This window comes from Musa acuminata, chromosome BXJ3-11, assembly GCF_036884655.1.
Source record: "Musa acuminata AAA Group cultivar baxijiao chromosome BXJ3-11, Cavendish_Baxijiao_AAA, whole genome shotgun sequence".
Classification (NCBI taxonomy): Eukaryota; Viridiplantae; Streptophyta; class Magnoliopsida; order Zingiberales; family Musaceae; genus Musa; species Musa acuminata.
Genome location: NC_088359.1, coordinates 21,535,658 through 21,549,615, shown reverse-complemented (window position 1 = coordinate 21,549,615; position 13,958 = coordinate 21,535,658). Strand labels below are relative to the sequence as shown.

Below are 13,958 nucleotides of genomic sequence, written 5' to 3'. Positions count from 1 at the left end.
TATATTTGTCAAACACAATCCTTAAAATGAACACATGATATAATATATTGATACATGTCTTTAGTGTATCAATATATTGATTATCATAGTGTAATCATCGTGAATCACATGTGCCTGAGATAGCTTATAAGACAAGAACAATTGTGGCATATATTAGCGTGGGGTATGGAGAATATTAAAGCTTCTACTTTCATTATTCATTTATTGCTTCCTATTATAAGATTAATTATTATACTACTACTTGGAGAAGTATGAATAACTATAACTTTACTGTTGTTGGTCATAAGATTCTCTATAATACGACAGCTGTGAATACAATGAGCTTGTGTTTATGTCGTATAGGCTCTATTGCATCTACTCAAAATCATCCATTGTCTTTCCCTTTCCTTTTCATGTATAAACTTGATTAATATCTCGTTGACCTCATAATCTGAATCTCGGGTGACATATATAAAATACTATTTCTCGATCCATGCACCACCATCCAGTTATGTAGATAGGACCATCGACTCTTCGACATTATCACTATCATCGATAAGGCACTACTATCCATGTTATTGTTATGTCTCTGGACTAAGTGGGTTATTGAATATAATTGAGAAGATGTCTCATCACCTTACTTGATTCATTCCAACGATGCGACTGTTGCTATTGTCTTCCCTTTGTCTTTGCACACTGAGCGAACAATTATGGTGGAGGAAATGGTTTAAAATTCTTTTTCATAAGTTCAAACGATCAAATTGACCATTTAAAGTAGGAAAATTTAAGTTTTTGATCGGTAATGATCGAAATTCGATCGTTACCGATAGATACAAATCCCGTATAGCTCATTATATGATCATATAATATGTATTACCCGATAGAGGATGATCCGTATACCGATCCTCCTATTAGATCGATATGTATCGCCAGCGATACAACTCGGTGCGATAAACCTTGCTTATAATGACAAAAAACATAACATATTATATTCCATGATCGAATATATCTATTGGTTTAATCTTGACTTGCATCATATTAGGAGTACTCATCAAATTTTTTTTGAACTAATTAATTGGAAGTACAAATGAAAAAATAATTATAATTAATTTATATAATTAACAATAAATAAATAAAAAAATTTAACACTGTTAATTTAACTAAAAACAACTTTTACAGCATTTCATCTCAAATAATTGAAACAGTACAACTTATTGTTGTTACACAAGCAAAAATAATAGATACTCGGTACAATACCCATCATTATTCCTACCAATTATACAAGTAACAAAAGGTACGATGATGGCAAAACCAATGAAGAAGCAATGTGATTGACACGTTAATCTAATTCCATTCCCATCAACTAGGATGGTAACCATTGATAACTTAGAACTCGTACAAAGTTACTTTTGATGACTTTGTTATGTTTCCGAACTTCCCGATATAGAGCTCCTTGACATTATATTCTGCCTAATTACTTATTATCTTTAATATTTTAATTTTTATATTTTTAAAAATTATATTAAGCTCCCTATACTTATGAAAATAAAATATTTAATCTTATTTTTCCTCAAGCCATCAACTATATTAACGAAAATCCATTACATGTGAAAAATGACGTTAAAATAAGGTAAAAAGATAATTACATAAGTTATATCGATTAATTCCTCTCGCTTGCGATTCTGCTCATGGCTAACATCTATCCATCTTTGGCTCCTTAAAAAGAGAGCACAAGGCTTTGAACCTCGAAGAAGCGCTTCTCATGAGCGCAGTGCCATGTAGCATCAGTAGCAACTACAACAACAACAACAATAGGGTGGGTCCCAGTTCAGTATTGATATGGACCCATATGTGTCATCCGGGGTCAGCCCCCAGCTCACATGCTCCAAATCCTTGGCGTTGGGCCCCTCCATCTGTCGCAGTTGGTGGAGTTTGCACTAGTGTTTATTAGTCATTGGCCCTCAGTACAGACAAATGTAGCCAATTTCGATGAGTTGGATGAGGCCCTCACCGTCAGCTATGAGGTCGAGCATGGTAGCATGCTTGAGAGCTACTGGTTGTGGCAAGAGACACTTGTGTTGCTCAAGATCCACTTCGAGATGGACGTCACCTTTCGAGACGTAGAGAGGGCCCTTAAAGGTGGCATCCATCTCAAAGTGGATCTTGAGCAGCGAGAGCGTCTCTTGGCACAACCAACGGCTCTTGGGCATGCCACCATACTCGGCCTCGTAGCCGATAGTGAGGGCCTCATCCAACTCATCGAAATTGGTTGCATATGTGGGTGTCAAGGGTTGATAACTGACGAGCGCCGATGTGAACTCCACCAACTACGATGATGGTTACTATGACGGAAGGAGGGGATCGACGCCAGGGATGTGGAGCACGTGAACTGGGGGACTAGCTTCGGAAGATGTGAATGGGGCTATATCGGCATCGAATTTGGACCTGCCCTACTGTTACAATTGTAATGGTGGTCTTCCCCATTAGAACACGATTAGTCTAGATTAAAATTCCTTCCTCGCCACAAAGCTTGCGAAGGAGGAGGACAACATAAACAATGACTTAATTCCACGTGATCTGCTCATGAGGAGCACTTCTTCAAAGTTCGTGATCTGCTCATGAGGAGCACTTCTTCAAAGTTCAAAGTCTTGTGCTTTCTTCCTGAGAGGTCGAAATTAATCAAGAGAAATTAATCAAAATAACTTACAAAATTATCTTTTTAATCCTATTTTAATATCAATATGATATTTTCGTGAACGAGGACGATAACATGAGATGAAACAAGATTAAATATTTCACTTTCGTAAGTATACGAATCCCAATGTAAGTTTTAAAAATATAAAGACCAAACTAGTAAAGATAATTAATTAAAAAGATAACCTATAACTAACCCTCCGTTCACTTTCCATCTGAATAGTAAACAAGACAAACCAGACTGAGAACCTAACACAATAAGTACACTGCAAACGATCACAATGCATGCGATAACAGCCAACCCAATCATTACATGACATTAAACACACAAGGTTGCCCTGATGGAATAGCAGCAGTACTACCAAATGCCTTTGTAGCCAAAATGTCTGATGATGAAAGCAGTTGCAGATGATAGATGCGCTAACTCGTTGAAAACTCGGTATAAACAAAATTTATTTGTTGATTAAACAGTAGTACCTACAGAAGCAACTCGTTGTCCCAAAAAAAGTCTTGATACTGTTATGATATTAGTAGTGCAAAACAAATGTCAGGGTCAATCCAAGGTTACAATGCACCATATAGAGTTACCAACAACAGAAGTCCCCACTCTTCATCATTCATACAAGTCACAAAGTCTGAAATCCCCCTAGCACGGTTGCATGACACCAAATCTGAAAGATAGAACATACCAATTGATGCAACAACAATGATATCTTTATCCTTTTTCACTTCATCCTTTCTATAAACAAAAACAGGGCAAGGGCAATAAGAGAGTACCTCATAATTCCATGTTCACATCTTAATGCTGAAGTAGTCTGGATCGAAGTGATGCAGTCTTACATAGCCATCTTCACCACCACTCGAGAAACTATTAAAAGCAATGGAATTGTAGAAGAAATAAGCTTGAGAACTTATAGATATTTATATGACTAGGAAGCACGTACAGAATGGACCAATTATCCAATCCCAAAAGGTATGGGTCCAAGAAAAATAAATCAGAAAATGAAATCGATTGAAGCCCACATGCTCGATTTAACAATGTTCATTACATTATGTTAAAATCTGGGATATAAATTGCACAGCCAAGTCTGCTAAAAACCATCACAAATTCACTACCCTGTTCTAAAGGCCTATGTAAGGAAGGCTCCTTTTCCCTTTTTCATGCTTCAATAATTCCACCAAATACAATACATTTAGGTCTATTATCAACCAATTACTGGCAGGCCATGATAATAGAACCTCTCCCTCCAATATTGGGTGCCAATTTCATTATTTCATATTCCATGTAGACAACAATTTGGAATAAAGAAAACAAACTCCAAGATATCATATATATTTGACTGTACTGCAAGTAATTTGTCCTTAACATAAAGTGCATCAGGAGAACAAATAGAACTATTGGTTCTTTATGCAAAATTTTGCAAAGAACCAGAAGAGACATGGTTTCTCGTTCATTAAACATATTGCTCCCTTGTATCTTCCCATATCTAAACTATGAGAACCTCCATGGAACCAATGGTACCAATAAAGTATCTAAAATTCATCACAAAAATTACATACAGAATGCTGTCAACAAAGTTCCAGGACAGCAGTTCCAGTATCCTCATCATCACCTATTCAACTGCATTACAAAAATTAGAAATGCAAGATGGGAAAATTGAAGGGTGAAACAAAATGAATATTTTTTTTTTTAAAAAGAGAGAATTTATTAATACTTAGGCAGGAACAAGCAGATTTAGAGACATCAGAGCTCAAAATAGGCCTTAGTGAGGCACAGGGGAAATCCATGTCCCATGTAAAGCAAAGCAGAATTGCTTCCCTCATTGACCAGCCAATCAGCCATCTGAGCACCCTCCCCTAAAATATAACTTTGCAGCTCTTGAAACAGAAACATAATCAAAGTCTATTCATAAATTATGGAACCGCTACCTATCTGATTGCCAAACCAATGTTTGGAACAACCAGGTCAACAGAAAAAGTATATTGAAAAAAGGAACATATAAGTGAATTTTGACAGGGACAGTGAATTTGCCACATTACATGTGCAGCCACATGGATACACTTGCAAATGCATGCACCTACACTATAGGCTAGGATCAAAGTAGATGGACCAAGGAAGAGTTAGATAACTCAATATAATCAACATACAATATCAATGGTTAGACCAGAAAATTCATTTAATCGCTCCTGATCTTTTCAAGAATAACAAATATATGTCCATTTTGAAATGCAACATGAGATGGAAAACTAACCTTCTCCCATCAGGGTTGAAAGCCAGAGCATTGATAGGTTCCAAAATGCCCTTTCACGCCCCGATTTCTTCTTGAAGAATCTATTCCAAAAACAACTATAGGATAAATAAACTCATGAAGAATTTAGTCAAATACAAACACTAAGATTCTTATCAATACAATGAAAATGAACTAGTTCACCTTGTGAAAGAATTTTGCCTCAAATTTTCCAGCACGATGATCAGTAGTCGTGACATGTACTGCCTCTTGCCCCGCACCCACCCCCCCCCCCCAATAACTACCTAAAAGAACAAAAGAGAGAACTAAAAAAAAAAAATGGCAGATAACAAAAAAACTATTGAGACCTGACACCACGGTTTCAAATACCAGTCGGACCAGTACCTTCTGATCAGTATTCACCGATCCCACCAAGGTCCAATATTTAAATTGTTTTATTATTTTTTTATGATAACATGTGGAACAGGTCAGTATAAAGCTTAATACAACCAGAATGGTGCCACTCCAACTGGTTGCCAAAACTAGTATTGGATCAAGAATAAAACCTTACATTAGCTAACCACTATGGTGTAAAATAAGATAAAGGACTATGGTATGCAACCAACTTTTACCACTGCATTAGAAATATTGCTTAGCAAACCCCAACTAGTTCCAAATATTTGGTTGAAACCCCAAAAGAACCCATTCATAGTACGGTTCCAACTCCAACTTGAGAAGTTGAAACAAAGCATCACACTATACATACAAGCATTCCCTAATTCATTATAAATTAAATGTTATGGCTGTCAGTTAAAACTGTCCGCACATGGTCAACCATAGAAGCTCCAATGTCATGAGAAACATAATTGATATCAGTCAATTACAATATTCAAGGTTTGAGATACTATATCTAGTGTGGACTTTAGCCTATCCCTCAAAGTTACAGCAGTTTCTTTTTGTTTTGAACAAAACATTAGGTGACAAAGACAATGATTAAAATCTAAATAAGGTTAAAAAAACACTTTTTTTTTTGGTAAGTCGGTTAAAAAAACACTAGCTATACAACTATAAAAAGTGTCTTCTAAGAGACTGGTGTTAAGTTTTAGTTAGTACTACATCCATCCTATACTTACCAGCTAGTGGAATACGTGCCAAGAAAATGTCAACCAAACATACAATTTACTTGTTCGTCATCATCATATATTGTGGAGTTGTATCATTAGCTGCAAACAACCTCTTTTTAGAAACAAGTAGCAATAAGTTTGTTTGCAGGAGAAATCAAGAATCTCAACAAAATATGATAAATGATTTAAGAATCATCTACACTGAAGAACACTTCTTATGGAAAACCATCAAGATAAGACTTAGATGAAACACATGCAAGGAACACACAAGATAATGTACAACACAGACCTTCAGAACATCATAGATATATAAATAGAAAACATATGCAAAACTCTAACAATTGTGGGCCAGCTTCTTTGTCAATGTCAAATAACTAGAGAATTTCACACAGAATGCCATGCATGCTTTGGCTCACAAGTGAAAGCATAACTTAATGACAATGACAAGTAGAAGGCAGCTTTGCAAAGCAAAAAGTAAATTTACAGAGAATTGTTTACATACATGATCAAGAAGTGGAGAAATCACGCAAGAATTGACAGGACGCTCCGTCACATATGTTTTGACAAGTGTCAGAGTTCTTATATCCCAGAGTTAGAAAACAAGAAATCAGGAAAAATAAGAGATAGATAAATAAATCCTAGACTGAACATAATGGTGAGCATCATATAGCAGCATTAAGGATAATGGTTGGCACCTTGGCAGATTTATCCAAGGAACCAGTCAAGAAATGGGAACCATCTGCAGATTTTGAGAGTGAGCTAATTGTTTTCTGATGACCAGTTTCTTTGTCAGATTCCTTCAAGAACTGACCAGTCTGTAAAATTTACATACAAATGCACTGATAAATATAAAAGAAATAGGATGCAGAAAACAAAGGGATATATGCCAATGATTAACAGCAAGATTTATAAAGTCGATGTGTAAGTCAGGTATAGTAAGTTAAATTACATGATATTTCGTTGCTGTTACCTTTATTTTGATATATCTTGACAATACTCTAAGCCAATGCAATCCATAAGGTTAATGGATGAGTTACCAAACAGAAATCCTCAGTCAGATAAATGGGGAAACAATACATTACATGTAACTTAAGGTTGTCAACCATGGTTTGTTGCATCATCTACATCTTCCCATGGGCCAGCTACTTACTTTTGATATCCGACTCATGGAAACAGCATTGCCAAAACAGAAAAATGTTTCTAAAGAGGAAAACAGAAGACCCAACATGGACTGTCACATTCTGTGTAATGAAACTATGTTGTTCCAAGTATCATAGTTGACACTATGCAAAAAATATTTCTTAACATTAGAAGATGAATTTCCATATAATAATGTAAGCATCTAACTCCCTATCCATCACTTCCGCATAGTATAGCCAAAATAATCTACGATCAAAGTATACTTCACCTCCTGTACTACATTATGCTCAATAGAGGAAGCCAAAAACAAAAAGTTTAAAACAAAATCATTTCATGTGAATATCAACATGAATGTTATAAAATATGTGACCAAATAAAAGCATATGAAAGGAATGATGCAACCCACCTCAGTATCCCATACTCGGATTACTGCATCTTCACCAGCACTTATAATAGTCTTGTTTAGTGGTCCCCAAACAGCCCTATTTATAGGTCCCTGAGGCCCCTTGATTGTAAGGACTGATTCACTAGTCTCTGCATAAAAAAACATTTCACAAGTGAATAATTGACAATGTTAGAGAATAATCAGAAATAAAAAAAAGCAGGCATTATTAAGAAATAATAATACACATATAACATGAGAAAGAGGGTGAGCCTTGGAGCCAGTCATGCTACAGTAATTTTATTCATTTGTGACCTTGGATGACAGAGTTGAAGTCATAGCAACAACCTACTGAAAGCTACATATATCAACCCCTTACCAGATCCTGCACACATGGGAGCCTCGTGCGCTGGACTGCCCCTTTGTTAGCACTTACTAACATTAAAAGCTGCTTTGTCTGTGACGGTACCATTATTATACTTTCCAATTTCAGATGGCCATTGCAAGTGGAAAAATAAAATTAATGTGACAAGCCAACAGAGGAAGGATAGTGCTCAGTTGTGGAAAGGTGGAACAGTCAACGTCATTAATACTGTAACAGAGCTGGGATGAGCCCAATGATCTGAAAAGTTGTAGCAACAGAACATGCTAAACAATTATCACTAAGAAGGTTCCAAATTCAAAATTTTGCTTATTTATCACTTTGTCATTCATACTTCAATCAACTAAAAGTTTATAGAAAACACTAAACAGGGTGTACCCAATACATGAAGCTCTTGCCAATGCAGGATCGGGAGAGGAGAGGGTCAATGTACACAGCCTTGCCTCTAAATATAGAATATAGAGAGGTTGTTTCCGTGATAATACTATTAATGAAAAACACTCGCAGAAAATAAATTAATGGTATTATCAGTTTGTTGGTGAGCATCTAATAATGATAATATTAAAAAAGAGCACAAATCACAGTCAATTATAGAACATGGAAGGCTAATAGGTCTGAATATATAAGGATAAGATAGAACAGATCTTGATCTTTCTTTCTCTGCTTTCGTCGAAAAATTTTCTTGTTCTATATGTGTACTAACATAACCAAACATGCAACTTAACCATTGGTTCTCAAAGAAGTGTAAGAACTACAACTTGGTCATGTTCGGATCCAAACCTCTAATAATAAAAGTTTTAAAGTCTTATTGAACTTCGAGTTGATCAGAAGAGTCATAACAAAGAGCCATATAGGCGAGCTGTAGCGGCTATATCCTTTTAGGATTGTGTATCAGAGAAAGGCACGATGCATTTGTGATAAATTATTGGTATCTAAGAATAGAATCAGCTAATATTTGCAGGTTTCTTGTATCTTGCCTTGTTCTCTCTATAATATTAAATTCTGATAGTTCTATCTTCTATTTTCTAGTCTACCTTAATACTACATAGGATGTCAATAATATTTAGCTATATAGACAACAAAGAAGACTTTCTTCAGGGTGCGTATCAATTGTAGAACGAGATAATGTTAGACAGTCCCTATATTCATTAGGATCTCTGGAAATTCATTTCACTTGGATGGTGGATGGCAACCCCATAAACGGATCAATTGTGATTACAGCAAGTTTATCAGCAACAGAGAAATCCACAGATTTAGCAGGACAATCAAAGTTGAAAGAGAAGAGTTGAGTTCCTGTCTGGACATTCCACAGCTTTACGGTCTGATCTGCACTTCCTGTAATTAGGCGCATAGAATCACCTAGATACATCACCAAAAGAATGTCAATTACACAATCATAAATACATAATCTCCAACGATAAAAGACTTGATCTCAAGTAGATAGTTATCCTAGACAACCATTCTGCTAATTTAATAATTCCTGTAGAAACAGACACAAACAATACATTGAGGCAGAATCAAATGCACCAAGATATATTTGTTCCTCAAATTTTCAATGGACATAAACCATTGGATATTTTTCTGACTTCAAAATGGAATATTGTCACAATTTTTTGCTTTCGGATGAAATATTAGATTTCTCACAAAGAAGCAAATCTTAAACAATTTACTTTAGCGATAGGAATACCAACTGCAAAGACAGCATGTGCTGCACAAGAACAATAGAGTTTCAAGAAAACAAGCAAACAAACACTAATTAGGTCCCACGAGTGGAAATGCAACCATCAAAAACATATTTTTCTTCCAAAACTCGATTAAATGACAACAGACCGACAACCATGATAGTTATCAAGTTCAAACAATGAAACAAAAGCAACAAAATCGAAACCTTTACATATATAAACCAGGAAAAAGAAACATTGGCAACATCCAAAACATTTCTTCAGAAGACATCGCAGCCAAACAAAGAGAAAGCATGTCCCGCGCAGAAGAGCTCATGGGAGACGTCGCAGCACCATACGGCGCCATTGTGTCCACGGTAGGTGCCGAGCCTCTCGCCGTTATCGGCAAACCAGACGGTCGGCGTGTGGTCGGTCCTTGGCACGGGAGAAGAGCAAATCTCCCTCCCTGTTGTACTTGAGAAACGTCAGCGGCCGCTCATGGCCCTTCATCAAGATGGGCGTCGTGGCTTCTCTCTCTCGACCTCTTCACGTAGCGTGGAAGAGAAACCCTTGTAATTCTCGATTTAAGAGGTCTGTCGGCCGGAGCAAATGGGGGTTCATGTGGAGCCGAGCAGATATTATCTGTTGGGTTGCAATGATGAACATGGTATATAGAAATCGGACCGACGAGATGGGGTTCATGTCGAGCCGAACCAAACTGAACCAGTTCAGTTAGACCTGGCTGAACGCTGATTCGGTTCATGTTGAACCGAGCCAAACGAATCCCATTTCTATAATGGGCACGCCAATCCGGCTTACTATCCCATGCGCCGATATCAATGTGTGGCCCGGTTCTTATTAATTCAACAAAGTAAGAAGACTCCAGCAATATAGAAGAACAATAACAATATAATGGTAATGTATCAATTATCTTAGCGATATCTCAACACAATATCCTAGTAATTAATGTATTATAATAGTATAGGTTATATAGGTTTGAGGTTCCAATGCATGTATAAAACATCTTATATATCATTTAATATAATTAAATTTTTAAATATTATTTAAATATTATATATAATGATGTAACAATTCATTTCACATTATCATTTTTTTATTTTTAATTTAAAAAAAAATAAAAAAAAGTAACAAAGATGATATTTAAATATTATATATATATATATAATAATAATAATAATTATTATTATTATTACCTTGTCTTGTTTATGTCCTGTCCTCCACCCGGAGTCCAGTTCAAGACAGTTAGGCCCGGTTGGTTGATGTTTGACCATTGAACAGGTCAATGGGTTGACAACAATAGGCTCTGTCGGTACCTGGGCTGGAGCTGTCGGCTACGTGTGCGGGTGTTCCTCACCTCCTCTCTCTCCTCCCTCCCAACCTCCCCCATGCAACCCCCTCGCCTCCACCACTACCACCACCTCCTCCACCTCTTCTTCCTCCTCTTTTCTCTCCACCTACCGTCATCGCACCTCCCCCTTCCCCCTAACCCCCACCCCCCCGCCACCCACTCTGCGTCCCTCCCTTCGCTACCCACCCTCCCATGGCGGAGCGGGCGCCGCCCAGCACACCGCCTCAGCCGGCCGCCGATGCTCCCCCTGACCCTGCCACCGCCGCGGACCCCCCCGCCGATCCCAATCCCCATCCAGAATCCTATCCCCAGCTCGGCACCTACGTCGTCCAAGTCCCCAAGGACCAAGTCTACCGCGTGCCGCCGCCCGAGAACGCCTACCTGGCCGAGCGGTACCGCAACAAGGACAAAACCCGGCGAAAAAGCCCCTGCGTCGGCTTGCTGAAATGGATCCTCGGCGCCGCCCTCCTCATCTTTTTCCTCCTCATAGTGATCGTGGTCGTCTTCTTCGTCACTGTGAAACCTGCGACGCCCACGTTCGCCGTCGAACGCCTCTCCGTCAAGAGCTCCGGCACATCCCACCGGAAGCCGGAGTATGATCTCACGATGAGAGTCCACAACCCGAGCCAGAAGATGGGCTACGCCTACGAGGCCGGAGGGACGGCGGTCATGGCCCACAGCAACGTCGACATCGCAGCGGGGAAGACGCCGGGGCTCCACCAAGGCTACCAGAACACCACCACCTTCCGACTGGTTCTTCATGGCTCCAACACCGACGGGCTACCGAAGACGATCGATCGGAGTCTGAATGGATCGAAGGACGTTGTCCCGCTCGAGGTCACAGCTAGGTTCGTGGTGACGCCAAGAGCCATGGGGCTGGATCTGTGGACGACGAGCTTGGACATGGCGTGTGCTGTTCGAGCAAGTGGACTGGGCAAAGAAGCTCGTATCGTATCTCAAGAATGTAAGTCCAACCTTAAGCTGTGACCGAGGTGATGATGGAAGGATGAACTGAAAAGAAATAAGCTATCCTCGAGCTTTTTGTTCTTGAAAGTGTTCCTTTTTTTTTTTTTTTTTACTGGAGGACTCGACCGATTTAGAGGTCGTTTGTAATATTGGTGTGTTAAGGGTTGTAAGATAGACATAATTGATTTGTTTTGGTGATTCATGCAGGGATGGATGGATCTCTGCAGTCAAGAAATAAAAATAATCTGTACTCAAATCTTCTCTTATAAAACCTTGTTTATTTATTATGTTATAATTTGTCGGTTTCTACCTATTACATTTCATTTCGAAGGTCAATTAACATAGATTAGGCATAAATTGTTCTTGCCATAGACTATATATATATATATATATATATATATATATATATATATATATATATATATATATATATATATATATATATATATATATATATATATATATATATATATATATATATATATATATATATATATATATATGTATCCTCTAATTTTGATTTTTTCTTTTTAGAGCATCTTTACTTGAAAAATATACAAACAACATTCCTTGGTGAACTATTTTATCCGTTTATCTCTTGATAGCTAAGTTACTGTTTTTAGTTCTTGGTGATATTGATAGACATACGAGACATCTAAGTTTGAATGAAAATCTTTTGTTCAAGAACCTAAGTTTTGGGATTCTTTTTATAGATTTGAATGACCCATTTTATTATAATAAGGATGATGCTAGTGGTGATATTTTCAAAATTAAATTGACTGAAAAAAGATTAGAGATAAAAGGTAATACAACTCAAATATTTATGATGCATTAAATGTTGTAGGTCAAGGAATTATTTTAAGTGAGGATATGCATAGTAATATTGAATAAGTACTTACTAAATATGGTTTTAGTTAAGATGATAGTCTATTGTTAAACACACCAGTTCTTCCTTATTACCATTCATACAACATTCTATTTGTTGGTAGGTACGATATTTGAATAATATTAAAGTTATTTTTGATATATATTATTTTTTAACTTAAATAATATTTTTGTATAGTTGTTTAGGGGATAGGGCTAAATTTTAAAAAGTGTATTCATAGAAATTTTGAGATTAAACATGTTGTAAGTAGAAATTATAAGATAAAAATAAAGTATAAAGTTTTTTATTACCAACGGATGATAGTAGCTCGTGGTAGAACTGATAGTTTTATAAAGAGTGTTAATTGTAATCGTAATTTATCAAGTTTCATAAAGAGTATAATTGTAATTTATCAAAATTGAATGGGGATCATAAGAAATGTAACAATACCTTTGTTACAGATTAAATTAAAATATCAAGTTTTAACAAATGTTGATTATACTTCAAAGATGGTTATTCCTAATATTAAAAAAAGATTTAAAGTTATTGTTTCAAGATTTATTTTGCATGAAAGATTATACTTAATAGGTTCATGGTGACTTTGATTAGTTAAATACTAATATAATTTTATTTTTAAGAGAGTTAAAACTATATAATTATGAGACTCGTGTCCAAATGATAGTTTCATCATAAAATCATTTTTAAAGAATATGTTGAGCTTTAGAAGCTTAACTTACAAGTTTTAAATTACATATGCAATATGTTATTGGTATCGATATTGTATATCTCTCAAGCAAATCTCCTGGTGCTTTGATAATGGCTATAACTTTTAATGGTCATACTAGATTGTTTTCAATTATATTTGTTTTGATGGAAATTGAGTGTAAGGATTCATGAGAGTAATTCTTGCATCAATTAAGAATATATATTATGAGATGCGGAAATTTGATTATTGTAAGTGATTGAAATCTAAAAATTCTTTTAGCTACTAAAGAAATCTTCCCAACATATTATCCTTATTGCATGGTTAATCTATTTAAAAATCTTACGAGCAATGTGTGAGATAGAGAGGCTATAAAATTGTTTTAGGTTAATCTCCTATTATATATAAGTTTAATGAATGTATACAAAAATTTAAAAAAAGGTTTCATTTAGATATATGAAATTA

The 13,958-nt window shown here is 36.4% G+C and overlaps 1 protein-coding gene and 1 long non-coding RNA gene across 3 annotated transcripts; one reads left to right on the top strand and one right to left on the bottom strand.

The window, feature by feature from the left end:
- Positions 1 to 3,101: 3,101 nt before the first annotated feature.
- On the bottom strand, positions 3,102 to 10,216 carry LOC135652615 (uncharacterized). 2 transcript variants are annotated; one of them, XR_010502159.1, is made up of 6 exons: positions 7,572 to 10,216; positions 6,721 to 6,840; positions 5,106 to 6,603; positions 4,926 to 5,005; positions 3,451 to 3,541; positions 3,102 to 3,344 (listed from the first exon to the last, which is right to left on the bottom strand). It is a non-coding gene; the product is annotated as an uncharacterized LOC135652615 (long non-coding RNA). The 2 variants fall into 2 exon arrangements; XR_010502158.1 differs by having other exon boundaries at positions 5,106 to 6,840.
- A 911-nt stretch (positions 10,217 to 11,127) lies between these two features.
- LOC103971332 (NDR1/HIN1-like protein 13) lies at positions 11,128 to 12,264 on the top strand. The gene has a single exon (XM_009385326.3). It carries the CDS (start codon positions 11,152 to 11,154, stop codon positions 11,944 to 11,946), a length of 795 nt encoding a protein of 264 aa, XP_009383601.2. The 5' UTR covers positions 11,128 to 11,151; the 3' UTR covers positions 11,947 to 12,264.
- The last annotated feature ends 1,694 nt before the right edge of the window (positions 12,265 to 13,958 follow it).

Excerpts from the sequence above, each read along its gene's own strand:
- LOC103971332 (XM_009385326.3), top strand. The coding sequence starts at position 11,152 with ATGGCGGAGCGGGCGCCGCCCAGCACACCGCCTCAGCCGGCCGCCGAT.